Source organism: Mixophyes fleayi, chromosome 7, assembly GCF_038048845.1.
Source record: "Mixophyes fleayi isolate aMixFle1 chromosome 7, aMixFle1.hap1, whole genome shotgun sequence".
Taxonomy (NCBI): Eukaryota; Metazoa; Chordata; class Amphibia; order Anura; family Limnodynastidae; genus Mixophyes; species Mixophyes fleayi.
The window spans coordinates 151,766,516-151,778,678 of NC_134408.1; the positions used below are offsets into that span (position 1 = coordinate 151,766,516).

Sequence of the window (12,163 nt, forward strand, 5' to 3'; positions counted from 1 at the left end):
TATTACTCTCAGTGTTACATTGTGATCCTTCATATTGCTCTGTTACATTGTGATCCCTCTTAGTAATCTCAGTGTTACATCTCCCTTTGTCCTGTTGTCATTCTTCATATTTATGTCTGCGTTACAATCCTACAGTATCTCCTACAGCCCAGTAATGAATTGTTCTGCTTCTGTCAGTCAGTTAGAAAGATAACCCACATGAAGCTGCTGAGGGCAACTAAACAATGGCCTGTATAGTGATACAATGATGCAGTATATAGTGATACAATGATACAGTATACAGTGATACAGTATATAGTGACACGATACAGTATATAGTGATACTGTAATACAGGATGGAGGCATCAGAGTCCTAATACAGTAGACATCCCATTCTTAATCCCTGTACTCTAATTGATACATTTATTGATTTATAGTTTTGTCCATTCAACCAATTACAATTTGCCTTTTACACCAGAAGCACCTTGTTTGTATCCACAGACAATATTTGCCCTTTTTGTTACAGGTCCTGCCCCAGAGCTTCCTGTGGAAGATAGACGTGTGGCTTTTCTCCACCATGTCCAGGCTATGGGCGCTCTCCCTGTCGTTGCTGACCATCTCTATTCTGATATTCCACCCGGCAGCACCCAAGGTCCGAGCGGAGTATCCAGAGATGGAAGAACAGTGTCTGCGGAGAGAACACCCCATCCTAACCTTCCAAGGTGAGCTCCAGAGATACATAGTTACTGAGAACGTTGTGTTACACCAGAGTCAGATCAGTTATGTGTGTGTGTGTGTGATCCACAGGGCGGCTGTGAGTGTCTCCACTTCCCTGTATTCAGTGTATGAAATCACCGGTATTAGACAGGTACGGGTGTAACGCAACTCTAACAACAAAGTTAATCCTGCGCACTGTTTCAGGGGGGAGAGGCCACACCCCGGATTGATCCACGCCACAACCGTATAAAACCCTGCTTTGTTCTGGCAGGACACACCCATTGTGTTCGCCAGAAATCAGGCCGGTCTCTATGAATTGGGACAGTTGGAAGTTGTGGGGAAAATGTTAATGTTGGTGATTTGTCTGAGTGGCGTTGTCTGGCGCTCGTCTTCCTCCTCCATATCCCCAGTGATGCCGCTTCATACTAATATCCTTAGAATTGATGTCAGTGTGACCGGGATGTAAGAAGAATATAGAATTTCGCATACAAGTCTATGCTAATGGATTTTCGATGCGGATTATTAGCTTAACTAATTTATTTAATTAATTTGATGAGTTCTCAGAGACATCTCGATTACAAATGAATACATCAAAATTGGAAGCTGTGAACATTAATATTCCAGCCCATACGAAGAGACCAATCAAGCTCAATGCTGTGTGCAATTAAAATCAATGAATAAAGTGTCTTTAAAACCTTTAGAAAGATTTTTGCTAGATGACTGTAGGGTTTTATTTTATAGCTTGGCGTAAAGAGCAATGATCAGATCTTCCCTTTAACGGAGCTGTTCCCCCTTACAATAACCGACCCACCCCACCCCCGCTGCCTCAAATATTGAGGCTGGTTATATTCCCTGCAGCTGACGCTGCACATTTAAACCCTCCCGCTCATCTTCACTAGAATGTACTGGACTTCCCATAGCCATAAATTGTGGTGCGGGCCGGCTCCTGGCATCATGTAAGGGATGGAGTCTTGGGGTCGTCTCCTTTTATCTACATATATATACATATCTATATCTATATGTGTATGTATGTATATGTATATATATATATATATATATATATATATATATATATATATATATATATATATATATATATAGGAGATTGTCTAATGAAATACACAGACAGTGAATGACAGGCAGTCTTGCAGACTTTGTTTCCAGAAATAGGCCGGGCCAGTAATGTCACAGTAGCTGAAATGACTGCCCTCTCAGTTGTTTTTTTCACCTGTATCAGTACACTGTCCTAAATAGGTGAGAGAAGGTGCAGCTGTCTGTTGTGGAGGGGGACGTAGTTTTTTAACAATGGAATGTCAGGGTAACACTAAACAATGTCTTTTACTTTCATATTTGACAATGTGGACGTTCAGTGATCCTTTAAGCAGTCTAGTCCACTATACATGACAGTGAACATCTGATTTTTTTCCAGAGCACGTTATCAATTTTTCTGCTTTATTAACTAAACCTCAGTATGTTGGAAATAGACACTGCTGTATTTACCTTTTCTATCATGTCTCTTGCTTCTTAAATACTTTTTCTTGTTACATATTATATATACAATACTGTGAAATATGCCCCTCCCCCTCATTAGCATACTGCCGGCTTGGGCACAAGGCAGGAATTCAGCTCAATATGGAACAAACAGCAACCTGTATCTGTAGGTATTATGTGGTCTGTGTACCTTTAAAGTTACAAATAATCTTATCTCTAAAAGTCATTTAACTTTCAGTTACGGATCAATTATTAAATTTCATCATTTGCTGCTTTTTTTGTGTGTAAATATATAGTTAGAAATGGAGAGCGGATGAGGTTGCTCATTGTCATTGGTGCATCATAGTACACTGTCTCCTGCTTTGTGGCTTTGGTAGACCATGGGTCATGCATGAGATTTAGGCATAAGGGGAATTTAATTTATCCTACATTTGGTTGTGTAAATAGATAGAAGCTGACAGCTCAGCATAGGGGGCAGGTAGAGGTATCTTAGTACCCTGTGTTCAAATTAATTGGACTATAATGCAAATACAATTTTATTTACTCAGTATGAGGACCGGATCCTTCCTATATGTTTATTACAAGCATTCTGCTGCCTCTACGACATGTAATGTGCATGATAAGGAGGTGTCCAGCAGGACTTCACTCTTATTCCTGGACGTCTAACAGAGGGTTTGTAGCTCAGTGACTGTATATAATCTGATTACGCAGCAGAGGTCGGTGACTATTAAGGACAGATATAAGCAGCACCAGCCGGCTCTGATTAATCTCATATGTAGAAGACGTTGAAGGATCCTTTGTTCCTCTTCTCTGAACATGAACTTGTGGTGGAAAGAAAATCATTTTATTGCCGTTTGCAGCTGACTTGTCTGTCTGGAAAATGTCCTCACACCCCAATTCCATTAAACACCCTACAAAGGCGCTCTAGCATTCAAAGTACATCCTTTTATGGGGTTTATTGATGGGGTCACTCAATATATATGACGTTATTTTTACATTACTGTAGCAGCTTATTTAGATAGATATAATTCTCAGTTTAGTTTATTATCTGTGTGATCCCAGCATAAAATCACATTATTAGTATGGAAACAAAGATCCATCTAGATGACTGTTTAAATAATACTCCTTTTGCTACATACATTTATATTAAACATTTTTCATAACAAAAGTAAAGAAATATAAACAGAACGTTTGGGACACAGAGGACAACTAGGAAATTGCTCTTCTAATGCAGCTAATTAGGATTTATATTCTCTGTGGCTATGTATTTGTTCTATATTATTTTTTCCTAATATAAAGGATCTTCCTGGTTACTTGGAGCCCTCTTTTAGAAATAGTAAAGTAAATTTGTTGCCTTATGCAGAAGCGCAGTGCGAAGGCTCTTTCCAGACGCTGTCCGTCTGCGCTTACACAGATACACCCGTTATTTCTATGAGCAACAGTGGGGTTACTGGGCCGCATGCTGTCATCTGTCAGGGTGTATGGAAGCAATAGGGCACATTGGCCGCCGTGTACCTGGATAAGTGCGGTTTAGTGCACCTACTTTTTTTGGGCAATTCGGGAGCATTTCCTGGTTCACGCGATATTAGTGACCATTTCCTGGGTCACGGGGCATTTAGGGAGCATTTCCTGGATCACAGGATATTAGTGATCATTTCCTGGGTCATGGGGCATTTAGGGAGCATTTCCTTGGTCACAGGACATTTAGAGAGCATTTCCTGGGTCATGGGGCATTTAGGGAGCACTTCCTGGGTCACAGGATATTGATGACCATTTCCTTGGTCATGAGGCATTTAGGGAGCACTTCCTGGGTCACGGGATATAAGTGACCATTTCCTGGGTCATGGGGCATTTAGGGAGCACTTCCTGGGTCACGGGATATAAGTGACCATTTCCTGGGTCATGGGGCATTTAGGGAGCACTTCCTGGGTCACAGGATATTAGTGACCATTTCCTGGGTCATGGGGCATTTAGGGAGCACTTCCTGGGTCACAGGATATTGATGACCATTTTCTGAGTCATGGGGCATTTAGGGAGCACTTCCTGGGTAATGTGTAGGCATACAGAGTTTCCTCACTAAATGTCTTTAATTCTCTGGTCATCGGTACCTCTTGCAACCTCTTATTCTATAATGGGGCGACTTTTGCATCTTCCAGTCACACTTTGATATTGCGTTCCTGGGCACGATTCACCCAACATAATAAAACGTTCAAAAGCACAAAGGTCACACATGTAATCCACATGTCCCTCCACCTCATGACCAGTTTATAGCACACGTGAAGCTGCACTGAGCGGTATGTTACATTGATGAAGAGGATGGTCACAGAGCGGGACGTCGTATGTGACATATTTACTGTCCCCCCACCTGCATGGTGCAGGATTATTTTCATGGGGATCTTTCCAAAGAACATAAAGTAGTAAATTTACACAAATAAAGAACCAGCTGCATTTTTTAAACCCATTCTGGTTCCAAATCCTTTTAGAGTCCCCAATTTGTGATGTCGTTGTCTCCCGTTAATGTGCGTCCATTGTGGTTGGGTTAATGATCTGCAGGGTTTAGTGTTCCCCGGCCCTCGTTTGCTTCCTCTATTCCTTGTCCTCATTTTTATAGTTTCTTCTTTTTTTATCTTTATTCTTCACAAAAATGGGAAAAATAAAGAGGTTGAAATTTCAGTAGATCCTCTAGTTCCCGAGGTGAAACAAATAATCTTTTAACAACCTTTTCTAAGCATGTTCCCGGGAGGCTGTGTGGAAAGTTATAGGATCTCCGAAGCTTCTCCAGGGATTCATCTCCACAACTGACCTTTGTCAGGGAAGGGATGTTCGCCCTGTAATTGCATTTCAAAGTGTTGCCGTGTATTAGGCGTCTGAGGGCCTCCACTCTGTTCTTTGTTTCATCCCAATACGGTTTGTGAACCGTGTGACCCACACTCTGTGGAATAACGGGGGGTCCTTAGGTGGCCGTTGTCTGTGGAGATCCGTCTTTCCGACATGGAGTGACACAACAATCAGCCGAGGGGGAGACGTCACTCAGTCATTCGTTCCCTCTCAGTTCTTTGTATGACATACTTCAAAATTTTGAACTGGTTTCAAATTCTATTACATTTCCCCAGTCCGTAATCTCCGAACATGTTTGTGGTCCAATCGTCCAAGGACCCCGATTCATACTTACAGTGCAAAGTTTGTGACTCATGTTCGTGGTTTGCGTCAAAATGATTTTACATATTTTAAAGTGATAAAAAAGGATTTATTTTTTTTTCAGGGTGAACTGTGTTTGCAGTTTGTGGTGCATTCGACTTTCGTCGTTCACCAAAAAATCTTTACAAATGTGTCAGTTTAAGCTCACACTTGTTGGAGTCGGTTCCCATGTGTGCAGACTGATCATGTGTGAGTTCACCATCTAGCACTTAGTACTCCAGTACAATTACACTAATAGGAGACAGGAAAGCTGAGGCATAAACATATTTATTCAATGTTTTTCTGACTTATTATTGTTAAAGGTGGTTATTTTGGTGAAAGTTTAAACTGTTAGTAAAGCGAGTAAAGTTTTTATCTGGATTATACTGAAAATAATAGTCAATCATGTTGCGGTAATAGACCTTGTACAGGAGACTGAATTTAGAAGATCATTGAATTTTGCCTCAGGAAGTCTGAGAACTTTGAGTCATCCTGAAATCCGTCTCTGGTTCCTCGCAGTTTGTAGGAGAGCGTTAGACGTACCGTACTCCGCATCGTGATTACTGCCGGCGACGTCCTCATGAAGTGTTTGGGGCAAAGTTTCTGTTCTCTGAAAACTGACATATTTGGATCATGGAGTAATTTTTCTGGATTATAATATCCATAACTGTCAGATACAGCGCAAGAAGTGCAAAGTATTCCTGATATTCTGCTTTCCTATCACTACATAACAAGGAGCTGCTGTACAGCATTAACCTTCTCATTGTCGACAGGATCTGAATGTAACGTCTCCAATTCTGTCACTCGGTGACAACACAATGATGGAACCAGACAAGTGAGCCAATATGCTGATATAACCCAAACACTGGGTTAGTCCCTGATTGGACAGTCACAACACATAATTATGCATGCCCTGGATCTGCCTATCAGAATACACACAATTTTGCACCCTTACAAACGCTGACATCTTGCAAATGTCATCATATAGGGACTGAGTCATTAAGGCAAGGAGAGCATAATAAAAAGGGATAAGTTTTCTCCTGGACAAACCATGTTACAATGCAAGGGGTGTTAAATACTGTCTGTGTTTTCATGTAGGACACAAATACTTGATAGCTTTATTTTTACACTGACATATTTAAAGTTGATCTAGGACATGCCCTACCCTAACTATAAATCTGTTCTCACATTTTAAATTTACCTCTCCCTCCAACGCAACATGGTTTTGCCAAGGTGCAAAGTTATTCCTTTTTTTTTGCACTACTTTCCTTAATGACTCTGGCCCATAAACAGCAGCAATAGTGCAAGTATTAACTACTTTTTACGATTGCTCATCCGCCGTCTGCCCACAGGTACTCAGTGCGCAGGCCCCGCCCATTCCTCTCCAGTCAGTTCTAGATAGGAGCCTCTGCTCAGCACTCGTCCTCCCCCATCCCTCCTTCTGGGCTGGCGACTTGTAATTATAAAATTGTAAAACCCTTTGGGATTTGTTTTTATGCAGCTTATCCTTAATTAAATCTTCGTCCGTTCTTGATGCTTTAAAACCAGAGGAATTGGTTCCCACAAACGCAGTCCCTGGAATTGGTGACACGAGTCTGGCTAATAGATTCAGACACCATTAAAGTGTCTCGTAAAGAGACCGTTCTGTGTCACATGTTGATTTGAAGTCGTAGCAGGAAAATCAAACGTTAAATAAAATACATGAGAGACCTCTAAGGCCACCGCTCCGTTTCTTTATAAGAGAGTCCCTGGTCTGTAACTTGTAGCAAATAGAACATGGCAGCCGTCTGAGGCGTCTCCACCCTGTTCTTTAATAATGTTGTAAATGTCCAACTTCTTTTCCAATGAGGCAAAACCTGATGTAGATAAATGATGTGAGGTGTAGTGTCGGCAGCAGATATATAAACTTACTATTTATTATCAGATGTTCTCAACACAAATTAATTAGATTCATTTTTTTGTTCTGCTAGCAACAATAATAGTCCACTAGGGCGGCGATGTGGGGTCTCTGACAATACTGCAGAGTGGGCTTTATTATAACAATAATACATTGACTGAAGTATTTCTTTAGTTCTGTAACTAATCAATGAAAGTGTTACGGTATTATCACCTGTCACAGCGTCACAATGTTATTTCCGTATCAGGCGGGAATTCTAGAGACATCTCTGTAACATTGTTGTTTAATTGATTGTGAAATGTTTTGTTTTTAAGAAATGACACAGAGATCATAGTAAGACGTTTCCTGGGACACTCGGAGGTTAGGAGTACTAAAACTCCCATCATGTCATGTGTATTTGATTATAACATACTTTTTGCATTGTAAATGCTCCTGTTCAAAAAAATATTAACATAATCAGCCTATAAAATAAAGATATAATGTAAGAATGAGAGAGCCAGAAACAGATGAACTGTATTGAGCTATTTGTTTTATTGAAAAGAAACATTTCCAGAGACCAATCTGAGAATCCCGGGACCGTTACTGTGATTAGGGACAGTCAGGATGTACGTAATATCTTTTCTATGTCCCTGGAGTTTATAATAAGGGACAGAAGCATTATATATTCTACATGGAAAGCAGCGTCCTATTGTGTAATGACAATACAGGGAATACAGGCGACAGATGTTTCCAAATCTAATATCGTGTTTATGGAGTCGCGTTGTGTATTTAACAAACATTATTTAACTTAATATATTACTGAACCAACATAACGATGATGAGATTTTCAGCACTTTCTACATTGCTGGTTCTGTTACTGTGAAAACAGCAGATTCTTGTAGAAGAATTGTTCTCTATACAGAACGTCTGTGTTTCATTTCTCCGTTTACTCAGCACAGTCGCAAATTTCCCCGGTTTTATGACGATCGCCTCATCGAGTTTCATCATTCGGTACATTTAGAGGCAGATAAAAATAGCAGGCGTCAGATTTTCATTGTTGCCATTATGATGTATTTAATAACAATTGGCCGAGTCCGCCCTATCATAGCGCGGTCTAAGCGGATCTCCAATCGCCATCGTCGCAGGCTCACTGTGTTGTAATTTCATACTTTTGCATTTTAAATTATCTTCTTTAATAAATATTAATTATCAAGCCCAAAGAATAAGGGTGAAAAGTGCATCTTATATACAGAATAAGAGATATTGTAATGGACAGTTGGTTAGATTTGAAAATTAGAGACATTCCCAGAGACGAGTCTTAGCTACTACAACTAAGTAAAGTCCTGCGATATCACTATTATTACATATTGATGTATCGATTAGACAGTTGCAACATAGAAAGGAAATAAACTGGGGTGATGTACCTTTATCCAATGCTAGAAATAAATGCTAATAATGCTAAAAATACTACCAGCAGTTTTGCATCATTTGGGCCTCATGTACGATAATGCTCTTAATGCAGCGCATAGTTTTCTTTGTTGGCGATGCGCTCCTAGATTGTCAGTAAAGGGCAGCTGGGTGGGTTCATCACTAAGTATGAAGTCTGCAAATAAAGAAAAAACAGGTTTCATTTAGCAGAGTAAGATTACAGACACAGAGAAAAGGTTTGAGGGAGCGTCCTTTTTAGGGCGCTTTTTCACTCTATAAAATAACTTCCGTTTTGCACCAGCTCAGAGGAGGTGGTCTTGGGGTCTCGTCCTCTACTTTAGATGTGATCTGTTCTGCGCCTCCGTATTGCACTTCAGCGGAGAAGAACGTTTCCAGACGCACTCAGAGCAATATAATAAACCTTCACACGTACACAGAATTGCCACTGATGTCCCCCCAGCCTGGTAAACGTCAGCCGTAAATGTGGCTAAACTAAGCAGTACTTTAGAAGAAAGATGGAAACATTGTATTTAATGTAAGTGGCATTTATATAGTAGTAGGAGAGTGGATTTGAAGTGATACATTTTTGCGCAGTGCGTCTCTTCTGGTTCTCCCGTCTTACTGTAAACCTAGGTAAGTGCACCTGTACTTCGCGGAGGAATATCCCGAGACGCTTTCACCATGAAGTGAAGTAAAGAGTGGTGCGAGTCCATCGCACTCCGTAACTGAGACTTCTGTTTAATGTGCTAATAATTCATAGTGGATAATAGACTGGTTCTCATGAATTTTTATTTCCAATTTATCAAGAAAATGCCCCCTGGGTAGCTCAACAATGCCCATCTGCCCCAGCGATCCTGGCCCAGGGCACGAAGGGTGAATTTATCGCCAGTCTTACTATATTTGCGTATATGTGAGCCATGCGCACTGTCGCTGGCAGGAAGCATATGATATATTGGGCAAACAGAAAATCAGCCCTATTGCCAATGTAAACAACCATTTCCGACGGCTTAGGGGCTTTTCGTCATTCAATAAATATGCCCTTATATTTTTTTTACACTGTGGTTCAGCTGGATCTTTGCTTTGCTAGAAAAACTAATTTCATGTAGCTCCGGTATCCCCCCACCCCCCGTTCTCGTGTCAGTTGAGGGGTTAACATGTTGACAGAGAAACTGATGTCTTTTTCTCAGCTCCCGGTAATACATTGTGATTTATTTTCCTGGAATTATTTCGACATCTCACCCATCAGTCCTTCTGGTTTGCGGCTCGTCAGAGGATCGCTGCTGAAATACAGCACATCCATCACAAGCCTGGGCCTTCTGGCCTCCCTGCCCTCGGGTGCTCGGGTAAAGATTGGGGGCGAGATTTCGGCAGTCCCTGTAGGAATTGTCTGGCTGTTTGTGAATTCACCTATAGCAATATAACAGGAGGGAAATGAGGTTCCTGCATCTAAACATTGATTATTCTCCCACCGTCAGCCAGAAGTGAAACAGCCAAGAACAGTATTATGTAATAGAGGTGTACGCGGGCCGTTCATAAAGATCATAGTTATTGACACGCACACTGCAAAGTGTATAGGAAACATTGAAATACACAAGGATTTATTTTCCAGCAAATATTCAGCAACCGGTATGGACACAAGTCATTCAGTACAATGAATCTCAAATAACTGTCATATAAACATTTATTAATATAGGTGGCTATTTTTAATACAGTTTTCTTTGCTAGGGTGAAATATAAGCATTGCATATAGGTTCCAATGTGAAAGAGCCACCTAGTGGCCAAATTCTAATGAAAAAAGTAATAAAACACTTGCTTATTACTATCATTTGACTAAACTGTCCCAGGAACATGAGTACCATTATTTTATCCACCAACTAAATAAATAAGGTACACGTGTCCTCTATATACTTCAGACAACCTGTGGCTGTCCATTTGTAGTAGAGCTATAAGGGCTGGAAGATCATGCTGAGACTTATAGTTCCACAAGTGTTGGAATACATTGACTGTAAAACAACGGGAATGTTGTGAGTAGCGCCTGTTTGATTTTGACCCTGAACAAGGAATGTTACAACCTATAAAGGAAATGTCCACCTTCCCATGACTTATACATGCCCTTCTACAAGCTTTATTCTATATATTGCCTTTTCTATCTCTGAATGGTTTGGTAGAGGTATTTCTTTATATCGCTGTAGGATAGGACACAATTACCCTCAGATTGTTTTATGTTCGTGCATTGAAGGGCAAAATAACAAGAAATAAAGATGATATAAAAGGCTTGAAAGACACAAGAAGAGCGGAAAAAACAATATATTCAGTAACATGTACAGGAAACCACGTACCAGCCAATAAATCCCATTTGTCTGAAGGTCACAACGCTCTTTAACTTATAAAGTGTGAATTATTTATAAACAAGGATTATTTTCACGTTTTATATAGATGTGGAGTAACGGTGTCATATAGAGATGTAAGAACCATCGCAGGAGGACACGGTGTAAAGAATGTAGTCCAAAATGTGTGTAGTCCAGACGGAGAACGGTCTTAGAGAGTGGTGATTCTTGGTCATAGTATTATTCAAATTAAAGCTCCTGCTTTACAGATCTTAGATATAGATAGATATATATATATATAGTGCCACCACATTGACAGCGATGTTCAGAGAGCATAGAATCATTCACATCAGTCCCTGCTCCTTTGGGGGTTACAATCTAAATTCTCTGCCAGACACATATTAGGGACCTTATGTCTGCAGTCAATGACCCTACTAGTATGCGTTTGACCCAGCGATATGAGTTAACAATACTAACTACTGTGCTAGATATGGTATTTCAGTATAATGTTCCTTTAAATGCACCAAAACGTTAAAAGAAAGAGATTATGATTTTTTTTTCTTTTATTGAAGTGTATAGTTCCCCAAAAAGTACCTTTACTACAACTTTACTACAGCTCCCTGTTGTGTAATTCCTGAGAATATATTACATTTTATAGCTGCCTGTTGGTGCACAGAGCCGCTGCTCTCCTCACCTCCGACAGACTGCGGCTCAGGGCCTGCGCGGCGGATCTGTTCTGCATACATAATACTGTAACTGCTCCAGGAGCCAGAGCCGGGGGCAGGCGACACATTGCCGGCATTAATCAATATCCTGATTCTCCAGAAATACTACTTCTGGGGTCACAAAAACCCCTAATAAATAAATAAAGATGGATGATTGCCATCTGGAGCGTTGTATTTTCTTGTGTGTTGATGAAATGTTGTATTGCTATTGATAAGGCTTAGGCAGCCTCTGGCATGTCAGCTGTTGAGGAACTACAAGTGCCAGCATGCCTCTGCCTTACAGTTCCCCAACATCTAAAGGTTCCTATGTTTATGCTGACATGTATATTCTCTCTAGTCTCTGTGTTATTCTTTGCTTTCCTGGTATTAAAGGGTCTAAGCCATGTTTCTGAGCAGTAATTAGACTCCATGGGATAGCAGAAGCATGTATAGCTCGTTTCAGA

General features: G+C 40.5%; 1 protein-coding gene across 6 annotated transcripts in view; it reads left to right on the plus strand.

Annotated features, from left to right (window-relative positions):
- SEMA5B (semaphorin 5B) overlaps positions 1-12,163 on the plus strand; it is a 279,879-nt gene that overhangs the window by 165,873 nt on the left and 101,843 nt on the right. For all 6 annotated transcript variants that reach the window (XM_075181160.1, XM_075181164.1, XM_075181163.1 and 3 more), the window contains one exon: positions 506-701. In XM_075181160.1, coding sequence (XP_075037261.1) covers positions 557-701 — 145 coding nt within the window. In that variant the 5' untranslated portion in view covers positions 506-556. The remainder of the gene's footprint in view (positions 1-505; positions 702-12,163) is intronic.